Here is a 13,401-nt window from a genome sequence, read left to right as displayed (position 1 = left end):
TGAGTAAACATACAGTTTAGAGGTGATTTAAAACGAATTTACTCTATCTTATACATTTATTCAGGTATTTAAAACTTTCTAAGCGATCGTACAAACTCTATGGGTTTTTAGCATTTCTTTAGGACACTTAAGAACATTTTTACATTAATTTTTGAAACGTTTTGAGCAGATCTAGAAAAAGAACTTGAATTTTTTGTCCTGATTCTACGGGTTCCGAATGTTTGTAGGTCTTAGGAACAGTTATGCCCTTGACGGGACTCGATTCTATAAAAGACATTTCTTGAGTGGGAAAAATTTTTGGAAAATACTGAGTCGATTTAGAAGGCTGAGGAATTTTTAGAAACTTGCAATTTTCAATTTTATTAGATTTGAAGAACCTAGAGGATTTCCTAGAATGTAAAGTACGAGTCTGGAGTACTTTTAAAATTTATGGTCGTGTGGTACTTTTTTAGGAGATCTTTTAGAACGTTTTTTCCTTTGTTGTTAGTTTGGTAGAGATTTCTCAATTCCTCCGCACCCATCTAGATGACTTGCAGTTTCGAGCCCATTTTATACGGGATTATATTGATCCTTATTTTTATAAATTTGAAAGAGCCTACAAAATGAAAATGAAGGAAAACTAAAAGACCCAAATGGGAAAACATCGAGCTAAACCAATAAATGTAGGTTTATGCGTATCTAAGGTAAAGAGTCAGTATGTCTATGCCTATTAGGCTAATTCGAAAGGTTGTTCTATACTGATCTCTTTAACAAATGCTACTAGTAGGTGAACATTAAAATGTTAGTTTTCTCATATTTTTACAATTTCATACATATAAAAGAACCATAAATTCCTCATATTGTTGTTCGGTATTGCACAAAATGACGACACTGGCCGCAAACCAAAAATGCGCAAATAACACAAAATACCTCCATAGTTAATTCACCAACGTTGGCCCTTTGTCCTCGAAATAACAAATACCACTTTTACAATAGTCTGCAAAATGTTAACTGAAAACGTAATGATCGAATTATGCATATACAATCAAGGGAGTATTGTAAATCGACTATTATTTGGTCTTCAATCGAATTTTTTTCTTTGTTAATAATCATCGTTGTGGCTAAATGTTTTGCGGCTTTAGCGTGCGTGATTTGTTTACAATTTAATGCCGGTTAAATGTTTATGATCATACAGGGGTGGCAGGAAAAAATAAATCAAAATAAATTCTCCTTTCATAGATTTAAACAAAACAGAACTAAAACGGAAAAAGAGTCTCAAAAACAGTCAATGCCATTTAAGGGCGAATCAAAATTCCTCCCCCGTAAGTTTGACCTGAATGGCGATAAATTGTCGGCGGCCGTGCGGCACTGTTTGTCAGGCCTACTGCATTGTCGGGGGTACAAAAACAAATTGACATCGCAAAAACCAGCAATTGTCTCACCAATCACGGCCCATTGTCTGAGCAGATGACTGTTTAGGGGCGACAGTGTGAGGGGATGAACCCTTTTCGATAAGAGCTTGCTCCAGGTTGCCCATCATGCCATCGTTATTGCCCATGTTAATGCAGTGGGACATCCATAGTCAGTCATAATAAATCTGCTGAATTAAGTATCTAGGGGGAGTAATAATTGGCTAATTTGACTGAATGTTTAGAAACGGCTGGATATTATAGTTGCTATAGTTTTTTCCTCTAGATATTCACTAGTTCTTCTTTACAGATCAGCTGTTCTCGCATTGCTACTTTGACTTGTATGTTCATCTGCATACACTTTTCCATTTTAGAACATTCCTGGTTAGATAAATCATAGCAGATATCTATGGAAAAACTGTCGTGCATGTCGAGAACTCATTTCGGAAATTGGTGATACCTTGGCTATTTCCGCAATAGGCTGAGCTGATACCTGCTTGTGATATTTTACCTTCCATTCTACCCAGGTTACTCTCGCATATGCGGACGTCTTCCAACATGCGCAGCATGATCTATTCTATATGCACGCATCCCCGATGAAGCCAGTGAGTAGAAACACGAGTCCTCGAGTCGCGACGATCCTTTTTCCATTTCTACTTGAACGTTCATTAATTTTGGGGACTTGCTACTGACTTTTCCTATTTCATTGGAATTTTACACATACAGAAATTGGTGGCGTGTCTCGCATTTTATTCTCTACAGGAATTACAAACACTAAAATTTTTAGTAGATTCGATCTGCCTTTCAAGTTTTCAGACCCTCATTTATAGTGTACTTAATTCGCACTTTGAATCCTTCTAGGAGAACTTTCATTGGAATTCTATCATGGAGATAAGAGGCGTTATTCGCACTTTAAAGTCTCTAGGAATTTTTCAAAACTATTACATTGAAATTTTCATGGATTGAGCTTTCGAAAAGGAAAAGAAATTTTTTATTACTTCTTAAAATTATTTTATTGTAGCTAAGCCACACTGTAGAGTAAAAAATCGCAAGCGCCTTTCACGTTACAGAATCATCCTAAGAACATTTCCGCTTCTCTGAAAACTTGAATGGCAACCGACCTTTTATCTCTTCATATTTTTAAACTATTTCCCGAGGCATCATCCGAAAACATGTTTGTCCCGTTCGTTTGGCCCATCGGCAGTTTATTTCTAAACGGGGGAACACAAAAAATTACTCTACATTAAATTCTAACATCTTTGTCATCACTCCCCCGCCTGCGCCAATACGCAAAGTAAGAATCCCCGACAAAGGTCAACCGCAGTAATTCACCATCAAATCGTGTTCAAGTACAAAACACAACATTATGTAAAACCGCCACTTTAGGACCTAATAAATCGGGAATAATTTCAGCGGCGCACGTTTACTCCGCCCCAAAGGGGCACCCCGTCCCCACCACCCTTCGAAACAACGACGAGGGGAAAATAATTTCGAAAGTCGGCGTGCGACAACTTCAGTTTGCATTATCAACTACCCAAGATAACGTTCTAAGTGATAAAAATTGGTGCAATTCATGTCTTTCGTTAGTAGATGATGGGTCTTCTCCGAGCATTTCAATGCTAATCTCAAGTGATTGTGATAAAATCCAGCCATAAAACATTTAGTGGTAGTCAACAAACATGTCATCATCCCCGAAACCGAATAATCTGCATCAAAGTGGGCAAGAGCATATCAAGAGGCCGATGAATGCTTTTATGGTGTGGTCACGAGGTCAGCGACGGAAGATGGCTCAGGAGAATCCCAAGATGCACAACTCGGAGATATCCAAGAGGTTGGGTGCTGAGTGGAAGTTACTCAGCGAAGGAGAAAAGCGGCCTTTTATTGATGAAGCGAAAAGGCTAAGGTAGACTTATATTTGAATTAGCTTAAAATTTATTACGATAATAATTTAATAAATCGTGGAATGTCGGTCATTAAATGATTAATCGTTTGTGTGCACGATTAGTATAAATTCTCGGATATTAATATCTGTAAGAGATCCAGGAAAAAATATTTTCCCTCTTATTTGATGTAGGAAGAACTCTTTTATATGTATGTTTGTTATATTTTGAGTATGAACGTACCGGTGCTTTAGCATTTAACATCCTCATATTGAACATGGTTTGCCAATGTACTGTTGATTTAATTCCCTCAAGTCATTTCTATTTATTAGTAATAGTTTATACGTTTCTCCTACCACCATTGTTGTTGTACGATGACAGGAGTAATATCTTGGGGCCTCCTATTTCCCATCCATATTCATGATATTTAGACCTTTGGAAATTACTCAGTTTTGTTTCTATCAAGCATTATGATTCCTAGAGGATTCTAAGAGATTTCAGAAAAATTTATGGAATATCGTCGGAGTTCCACTGGGATGCAGGAAGTTGATTCATACACAGATATTGTTGTTTTATTGTAAATAAATATATATATAAAATATAAAAATTAAGTTAGTTCAATTTTCGAAAAGAAGAATCGTACGAAAAAATCGAAAAATTTCAAAAACAAAAAAGATGTTCTAACAAGATTAGAGGTAAATTCCATCAAGAACGTCTAAATATGAATTCAAAAGGAGCTCCAAAAATTAATTGCAAATATTATGGAGCTCTATAATTTTTTGGATTCTATATCAGCCAATCGATGTTCCGGATACAAAATAATGCAGATTCAATCCTATAGACCTCTCAGAATCTCTCAGAACGTCTTAGATTTTGGGAGTGAGAAATTTGAGATGTTTAAAATAGTTTTTTAGAATACTTATTAATTAGGAAGTCAGTTTAAGATAGATTTGAGAGGTCTCCAAATAGTTGTCATATTTTCAAAATTAAGTAAAAAATTGCTAAAAAGATCGTTTAGATTAAGAAGATTTGACGAGCGGAATTTATTATCTTCTGATGAAGTTCTGTCCACAGTGAGTAGACGAGTCTGGTACGGGAAGAGAACTTGTTTTTTTTCGTTAGTCATTTTATGATGGCTACACGTGACACCCGAAGTTCCCAAGATGATTTAGGCATCATGTATCACAAGTCGTACAGTGAAAAAATATATTCCGAAACATCAGAAAAATATCAAAGCCACAATTATTCACAACTTTATTTACCATAAAAACACAAACCAAACAAAAAAAGTGAAACGCAAAAATTGTCTAGAACACATTTGTGCTTCAAAAACCCCTTGCCAAGAACCTGTAGGAATTCTTAGAAATATTGGAAAAAATCTTAAAATAAAAAAATTCTAAACTATAAAAAAAAATTTCAGAAAAATTAAATTTGTAGCTAAAATAATTTAAAAAAATGAATAGTTTCAAAAATATCCATGTTAAGTTTCCTTATTACGCATTTAATTCCAATTCTAGATTACATTCAAAAATTTAAATGTTATGGATAATTTTCAATACATCCTAGAAAATTATACAGAAATCCTAAAGTTGGTTTTTGGACATAAAAGTGCAAAAAAAATCGAATTGTCCAGCTATTTAGTGGTATTTCTATATTAAAATTACACAAAAAACCCTCAGGTAGGTCTAATTCTTGCACATGATAAGGCAAAAACAGAGAACATTCACTTGCTTTCAGTTTATTGTTATTTAGTGATGTTCCAGTGGTAGTGTAAAATTTTTTATTCTGGGTTGTCCTAAGCAGAAGTTCTTAAAAAATGTTGTATAGTTTCTGTTTAAAGATCTGCTAGTGGATGAAAATACCACTTACTACAATGATATTCATACCTCAAATTTAATGCCTAAAAATATGCAAGTAAATGTATTGTATTGGAGGAGTCAACCTTTTTAATCTCATGGTTAGGAAATTTCACATTTCCTCAGGAACCTCTATTTACAAATAATTCTATAGGGCTCGTAAAAAGCATCAAAGATGTTAAAATCTTCAAAAGTCCTTAAATCTCTATTTAAATATCCATAAGGTAAGCCAGATTCTCATGGTGAAAAAGAAAAAATTTTAATATTAAAAAATGTCCAAGTTCTGGCAAGTTCTCTCAAAACAAAAAAACGCAGATACAATCATAAGTATTATTAAAATTTCTTATAAAGCTATGAAACAGAGCAATTATATATTGCTTGCCAAAAACACCAAAAGCGTTCGTGAAATCTTCAAAATTTTGTAGAAATCAAAATTTCATCTGAAGGCGCCAAAAATTTGACACAGGAAAAGTGTTTATAAACCTAAAGAAATCGAAAGTTCGTTAGATGCAGAAAATACTGGATAGATAGATATATTAGTAAAAGGTATGGACTCGGGCTTATATGATTTGTGTTGGGAGTCAAAATTATATTATTTTGCTAAACTAGTAAATCGAGCATTTAAATTACGTGGCCGAAAAATATAAAATAAAAAAGAAAGATGTATCTCTCAAATATGAAGATACATGAAATTATCTCAAACAAGTACTCATAAGTATGTACAAACTTGGCAGATTTTTACGCCCAAAACTAAAATATAGACGTCAATCATTTGAACTTAATTTTTCACATTTTTCCAACCTTCAAACGACATTCCGTATACACATCTAATTTTTTCATGTGCTGTATCATTTTATAAATATCTTTAGATTTACAGATTTCTCACATGGGCTACCAAACACATGAGAGATTCACTCACAGCCCTTTTCTCTCATTCGGAACAAAGGCATCTGAACCAAAAAAAGGTAGTCGTTATACGAGCATAGTTTAAACAAGAAATTATTAACTAATATTTATACAAAACTTTTAAATATAAGTGTCCCAGCCCATAAACTCGGATCCCTTACTGTTTTCAGGCAAAGAAGAGATTCTCTCATATTGTACCTTCATTTATCTGAGAAACAACTTACAATTGTATAGACTCCAAGTAAAATAATGCCCCATGCTGTAAAGGTGATACATCTTTGTTTGTTTGTTTACTCGAGGAAACCTGGGTAAATACGAATTCAAAAATTTATACTACTGATAAAGTGTTTCCTTATTTGTTTATTAACAAAATCGTCGTTGATGTGCCTCATTTCTCGCTGTTTTCAGATTATGTACACCTTTTATTGACCCAAGATAATATGCTCTTTATGTTGATATAATATACTAATTCTCCGGTTTATCACTCTTCAAATAGTGTTCTTATGGGAACAAATGCGATGGAATAACCATATCAATGTGATGGAGTATTTTAGGTGAAAATTTCAATAGTTCCAATAACAACTATCATAAACCGATAGCTTAATTTTTGGCGTAGCATGAATCTTTTTGATAGGCCTCAGGCAGGCATTCAATTAAAAAATGATGCAATATAATAAAATATTGTAAAAAACACTTTATCACAAATAAAAACAGAAACAACACATTAAACATATTAGATAGGCAAAGAATCAATTTCAATGGGAAACACTTGACAACGACAATGGGTATTTCGATGTAATGAGTGAGAATAATTAATTGTAAGTTGTAGGTTTGCATTAACAATATGTGGTACTTCACGAAAACAAAACATTTGACTTAAATAGGTATCAATTTAGATTAGTTTCTTTAAGTGCGAAGATAAGGGTATTTTCAGGTCGAGTAAGCGAAACATGTGTGCGAACATCATGCGAAAAAGTGATGTGCATTTGTGGAAGTTCTCAAATTCATAGCAAATTTCAATCTTAATCGGGTCTGCGAAGACTTAATAGGCAAAAAAAAAACTAAACAATGCAGAAATGTTACTTTTAAATTTGTTTTCCTTGCCACTTCCGAAATCATCTGGATATTCAGGTTCTGAATATAAGTCATCAAGAAGGTGCAGTTAGAAAATGTATAAAAAAGTATAATGTTAAGGAAAGACAAAACATAACGGCGAAGAGGAATATCAAAATTAATCGTAAGAAAAATGAAAGAGGAATCAAAATGATTTCGCAGAAATTTGAGGCTGATGATTCAGAGTCAAATGTACGATATTCAAATGTGCACGTGATTATTTCCCTCTTTATATAATATCACAATCTTTTCCTATGGTTTTGCGTCCTTTTGATCGTGATTTTCTCATCTTATCTATTAAGATTTTCATGTTAGATATTTATTGTTTCCTGCCTGGATATGCGAACATTGGTTTAAATGAGATCAGAATTTAAAATATTAATTTTTTTTGCTCCATATTTATTGCCAAGTATGTTTGATAACCACTTAAACATAAAGTTCGCTAAGACTCAGGTATTTCTAATCCTAAGAGGGTATACTTTCGATGTTCTCACCTGCCGCTTAAGAAGAAAATTGAACGTGGCGGGTCAGGGAAGAGTAACATGGATGAGATTCAAATTAACTGAAGAATGTGTTTCAGGAAGATTCTAAGATGTCTGGAACACATTCAAGTAGGTTTCAAATAAGTTCTGTGTACAAGTCATTTCGAACTGATTCCCGGATACTTTTTCCCTCCAGAGTAAAAACTCTTTCTACTAGCGAGCTATTGATGTCCCTGACAGGAAAAGGTGACATGATTAGATCCTTCTGGATTTAGGAGCTGAAATAGAATGCAGTCTTTTTAATTTAAAAATCTCCTAACACGAGCATTGATATCGACGGTTTAGGAAGTTCCAAGAGAAGGAATAAAAAAATCCTGGTTTCCAGGTTATAAGGTTTCAGGAAGACTGTATAAATATTCCATTAGCCTCTAAGAGATCATGGATTTGTATATAATACTTCTGGTGATTGTTATCACGTAAATATCAGTCACGACCACGTCAAATGTAAGAAATCTAGATAACTCCATGCAATCCAATTTATTTAGTTTAGCTTTTAGCTAGAATGTATTAAAGATCCTAGAAGAGTACTGTACATACTCACATACGCACGGTAGAGTACCTACTAGGATGATGGTAATAAAGAGAAGAATGGAGAAGATAATTTAGATTCATAGAGAAAGTTCTTCTAACCGATCTTATTCACTTATCCAGGATAATGAAAGAAGACAATCGAAGACGTACTGACTAAAATTGTTAATACGAGAAAATTGAAGTCAAACCAAATTCAAAATAGAAACATCTGGAGATGTTCCTTCAGAATGACGAGAATCTGTTAGTGAAGAAGTAGGGAGTAGAAAGGAAAATCAGACAAGATTAAGTAGAGAAATTGACTTGCAGCAATTATTATGCGATGTGGTCGTTTTTCTCGTCTGGAGGTTTAAAATGAAGACAGCAGTTTAATGAAGAAGTGAACTTCCCGCTATAAGGAAATTCTAACCAGAAGAATTTCGAAACATAAGGTCAATTACAACAACCATTTCTTTATTTGTAGGCAGTACTCTTTTCTTGTCTGTGAGTTCGTCTTGAGAATGATCGAAGTTCACATAAACGAAGAAAAATTATGCAAAGATTGTTAAAAGAGGAAATTGATGTCACAGAAAATTCAAGGCAAACATTTTTTCCGCTTGAGCGTGGACGTTCAGGATCACAAAAGTGAAGTTAAATGACGAATAATAAGTAGGACTTTTTTCCATAAAAGAATGAGAAGAGAAATAGAGAAAAACGAAGAAGTGTGAATTGAGAGTTACCGATAAGATAATGATGATGATGCACAGAAATCCATCTTCTTAATGTGGCTGAGATTCTTCCTGGCAAGTATGAAAATGTGGCAATCCTGGGCACCAATGGAGCGTGAAGCAGAAGTTTTTTTGGAAATAATAGTTTTAGAAAAATGGAAAAAATCTTTAGTCAATGAATTTTATTCAAATATGGAAGTTAAGAAGACAATAATTCTGAATTTACGGATTTTTACCCAAGTTAAAATCAATTCAGTATCAACTATTGTGCTCATCCAGGAAACCAACTCGAGACGATTTCCCTTCTAATGTCTGAATGTAAATAGAGTGTGCGGAATTGCGAGCAGAAACAAAAGGAAGTGGCGCGTGAAAGGAGCATTATAACCGAAAGGATAGAGCTCCAGTTAGACAATCTCTCACTGTGAATAGGATCACAGGAGGTGCTCACTGTGTCCTTACAATGCCAGCATTATCTTTTGTCGCCAGCTGAATATGTCGGCTTAGATAGACCATTGTGTTTTCTCGCCGCTATTCCCTGTTAAATAACTTTTCGCTTCGCTGTTTGCACTTTCGACTAATAGAGATTCATTGCATTAAAAATCCGTGGTACCCAAAAAGAATTTCTGGAATCATCCACTATTTACCGAAAGAAAATATTATGCACAACTATAAATCAGAGGCATTGTTTACAGTCCTAATCCCCGGGGCACACATAAAGTATTTAGATCGTCCCCATAACAGAGCGTTATGACTTTATTAATATGCCCCGTCTAATCCCTAAGTCCCCATAATGGGATGCACGGAGCCCCATTCTGAAGCGCGAGCTGTTATCTTTTGTAAAACAGACGACCTGCTTTGTAGTGAATCATTTTAAATCTCTGTTTATTGAGATGAGAATCGCATGGCTGCGACGCGCATCTCTCCCAAATACTTGTGGGAAACGTAGCACTCGAATTGAGGAGAGAGATGGAGGGTTTCTATTTAAAAGAGTGATGAATTTTGGGCTTCAGGGAGTGGTGTTTTGTGACTCGAGAAATACAGGGTGTCTGTTTATGGAGCGTGACGATGAGAATCTGGATAACCGTAAAAAGGCCTGTTTAATTGAGGCAAAGTTGCGCCATTCCGAGTTAAAGAAGGCGCCGCTCCAAAATTTGAAGAAGTCAGATGATTTTCGGAAGTATTCGAAAAAAACTGATATTTTGGAAAAACTTTTTATTTTTCCCTCGTTTAGTTAGCGAAATAATTCTTAATGAATAGAAGAATAAGATCTGAGAAGAGAGCCGGTTTAACAATCTGAACATTCAGCTTCAAAATTTGCTATTTAGAGGGAGGAGAGTTTTCAGATATCAGGGTCGTGCTAAACAAGGCTTAAAAAGTGATTAAAAAAACTTCAAGAAACTCATCGAATATTTTTTTATTCTTAAAAATATTTAGGTACAAAATTCAAAGGGATGTTGTGCCTATCATTTTTAAGCGACATTTTTTAACACTGAATGTTCAAGTCCAAGATTTTGATTTTAGAGAGTTTCGAGACATCACAAGCTATTCTTAAATAGGGGTGAAAAACTCTTTATTTTTGAAAAATTTTGAAGAATTGTCCAAAGCTGTATCGCCTCTGATTTTAAAGGGTTTAAGAATCCAAAAATTTGCGGTAGTTTTAAACTTTGGTATTTATAATAGAATTTTCAGAAATCAGGGTCGTGCCAGAGAAATTTAAAAAAGACATAAAAAATTGTAGGAAAATTGTAAGATATATTTTTATTTTAATCAATTTGACACAATTCCCCAAAGGAAGCACGCCTCTGACTTTAAAGAGTTGAAGAACCTGAAAATACAGCTTCAAATTTTGCGTTCACCGGAGACTTTGCGAAAGTCAAGGTCATCACACAGTTGCAAAATTAATTAAAACTCTCAGAAAATCACCAAATATTTCAATATTTTAAAGAATTTTCATACAATTCTTAAAATTAATTGCGCCTCTGGAAATAAAGAGTTTAACAAAACTGAAAATTCAGTTTTCAAATTTAGACTTTTACAAGAATTTTCCTGGGCACAGCATAGTGCAAAACAATTCTCAAAGGAGAGTCAAAAACACTTGGGAAATCACCAAATATTTCTCCATTTTGGGGTCAAGTTTGGAACTCTAAGGGTCGGTTTTCTAATATTCCGCAAAAACCGCATGTGAAGTAGTTTACAGTCAAGGATAACTATCAGTTTAAGTATTCTTGAGCTGCAGAGACGATTCGTGGAACAGCTGTTCCCACTTCCACTGGTGGTTAAACTTTAACATTAGTTTGAAAAACACCTCATCTGCTAGTTTGTTGATAATTGGCAGAACTCGTTTTTTAACGCGACTTTGAAAAACCAGCCTTAAAAGTATCAAATTTAATACTAAAATTCGCGCTTGATACTTGTCTTTTGTCCAATAGTTTATATTATTTACCTGAAGTTAAATCAAGTCAGGTTTGTTGACATTAAACTTTGTATATTTGAACACACGGTTTATCGTTATTGTGGAAAAAAAGAAGCAAAAAATATCTGCAAATTTCTGAAAGCAAATAGGACTTCAATTTTGTTTGTTCGAGCCATTCTCCTTAATTTTTCTACCTGCCTGTGAAAATTTATTTATTTAATATTCAAACGAGACCCATGCGGTACCTATAATTTTTATTAGGATACATTTCGAGGAATATATGCAGATAACAAGCTCATTTTTGTAGAATATTCATTTCCAGTCAATCAAATCAATCACTTCCTAACTCATATGCTTGATGTATTTGCTGCAATTGCCTCCAATTTACAAGAAAATGGTCGATAATGTATGGTAGAATTTGACAATGTGGAGAAAGGTGGATAGGGGATCTCTTATACAGCCACTTTTCAAATCACAGCTATCTTTAAGTACCTACATAAATGTTTTTGTTGTTACAGGGCTCTCCACATGAAAGAACACCCGGACTACAAATACCGCCCACGACGAAAACCCAAACCGCTCATCAAGAAGGAAACAAAATTCGGCTTCTCCATGTCCCCCCTTCTCCCTCCCACTTTGGATAACCACAACCTTCAACGCGCCCTTATGCCCCCTATCTCCACCGCCTCGGGCATTCCATCACTCTTAAATCCAGACTCTGATCACTTAAAATTATCCCGTACTTTGTTCCCGCCGTTGCCCTATCTGTACCATCCCTTCCGGCATCCGGACGAATCCAAATTCGCCGCGGAACTGGCCCTTTTATACAGCAATAGCCCTTTATACCCGCCTAATATTAATTGGCCAATTAACAATATCCCGTCGCCAAATCTCAACGGGTCGAATCCGGCGTGTAATATGTGCCCTCCGAGCTTCGCCAGAAGGTCTCCGAGTCCGGAATCGATGAAGAGGCCTCCGGTTTGCATGATTATGAAAAACGAGGAGTTCAGGAATGAAGCAATTCCGGCGCCGGTTATATGAAAACCGCTTCCGGTTCTACCGGATCGGTTGAACCATTGGTTTGGTGATATTGCCAATTTGGCCACCAGTTCCAGTAGCAGAGCAGCTGGAGTTCCTGTGGTGGAATATAATGGGGATTCTGGGAGGGATAGCACTAGTCCTTGCAATTAGGAGTAGGGGGTAGTTGTGATAATATGGGAAAGTTTGAAGGAAACTACTGACAATGATGATTTGTTCATATTTGAAGATTAAGGACGTGTGCCACTTAATAACTAGAAGATTTTTTTGGGAGTATTTCAATGTAGGTGGGTTTCCTTTGTCAAAAGAAGAACTTTTAATTTTAGTTTGTAAATTTCAAGGAAAATATGCCATTAATTAACAAACAATTTCCCTCTAACAGTGACAAAAAAAATTCATAAGGGTTCACAGTTGGTATTTATGAAGTCAGTGTACGAAAGACATGTAAATATTAATTATTCCTAGAGGTCTAATCTTTGAATATACATATGCCAGTTTTTAATTTACATTAAATTAATTGTTATTACGTTGAAATTGTAGTGCAATTATTATTATATTATCAGCTGTTAGTTTGTTTCGTTTTAGAAATGGTAATGTACAAACGTTCTTGTTTCCTTTAGTACCGCAACGTTGTTAATAAAATTAAGTTCCACAAAATTAAAAACTCGTGTTTGGCATTCCTTTTTTTTCAGTTCCAAGATCAATTAAATCATACTGATCTCAAGAGTTCCTATGTCGATTTCACAGAAGGATATGCAGGTCGAAGTACGACTTCCAGGCCGGAAACTTTCCTATACTACGCCAGAATATGTCTCAATTAAAAAATTCTCCAATGAAATATCCTGTTCCTTTAGCCACCTCTGAACAATTCCATTCGGACAAATTCTGAATCTTCAAATCAGCATTCCTTATTGTACATTTTCGGGGAGCATTAACTTGGGCTGGCGAGTCCACTTTAACTAACGAAATGACTTTTGCACACCCCTTTCTTTCTCACGTTTTAAGGGCATTTCAAAGTCGAAACATTCCG

The 13,401-nt window shown here is 35.0% G+C and overlaps 1 protein-coding gene across 1 annotated transcript; it reads left to right on the top strand.

Moving 5' to 3' along the window:
- The first annotated feature begins 2,611 nt into the window (after positions 1–2,611).
- Positions 2,612–13,028, top strand: LOC136415511 (uncharacterized). The gene is made up of 2 exons (XM_066400104.1): positions 2,612–3,291; positions 11,852–13,028. Exons 1-2 carry the CDS (start codon positions 3,068–3,070, stop codon positions 12,372–12,374), a joined length of 747 nt encoding a protein of 248 aa, XP_066256201.1. The 5' UTR covers positions 2,612–3,067; the 3' UTR covers positions 12,375–13,028.
- Positions 13,029–13,401: the final 373 nt, after the last annotated feature.

Source organism: Euwallacea similis, chromosome 2 (genome assembly GCF_039881205.1).
Source record: "Euwallacea similis isolate ESF13 chromosome 2, ESF131.1, whole genome shotgun sequence".
In the NCBI taxonomy this organism is placed as follows: domain Eukaryota; kingdom Metazoa; phylum Arthropoda; class Insecta; order Coleoptera; family Curculionidae; genus Euwallacea; species Euwallacea similis.
Note: the sequence above shows the minus strand (reverse complement) of the source record. Positions and strands in the feature narration are given on the sequence as shown.

Bases quoted from the DNA above. Each gene is read 5' to 3' on its own strand.
- LOC136415511 (XM_066400104.1), top strand. From the start codon at position 3,068: ATGTCATCATCCCCGAAACCGAATAATCTGCATCAAAGTGGGCAAGAG. The intron at 3,292-11,851 runs GTAGACTTATAT...TTGTTGTTACAG, and splicing joins GATGAAGCGAAAAGGCTAAG to GGCTCTCCACATGAAAGAAC.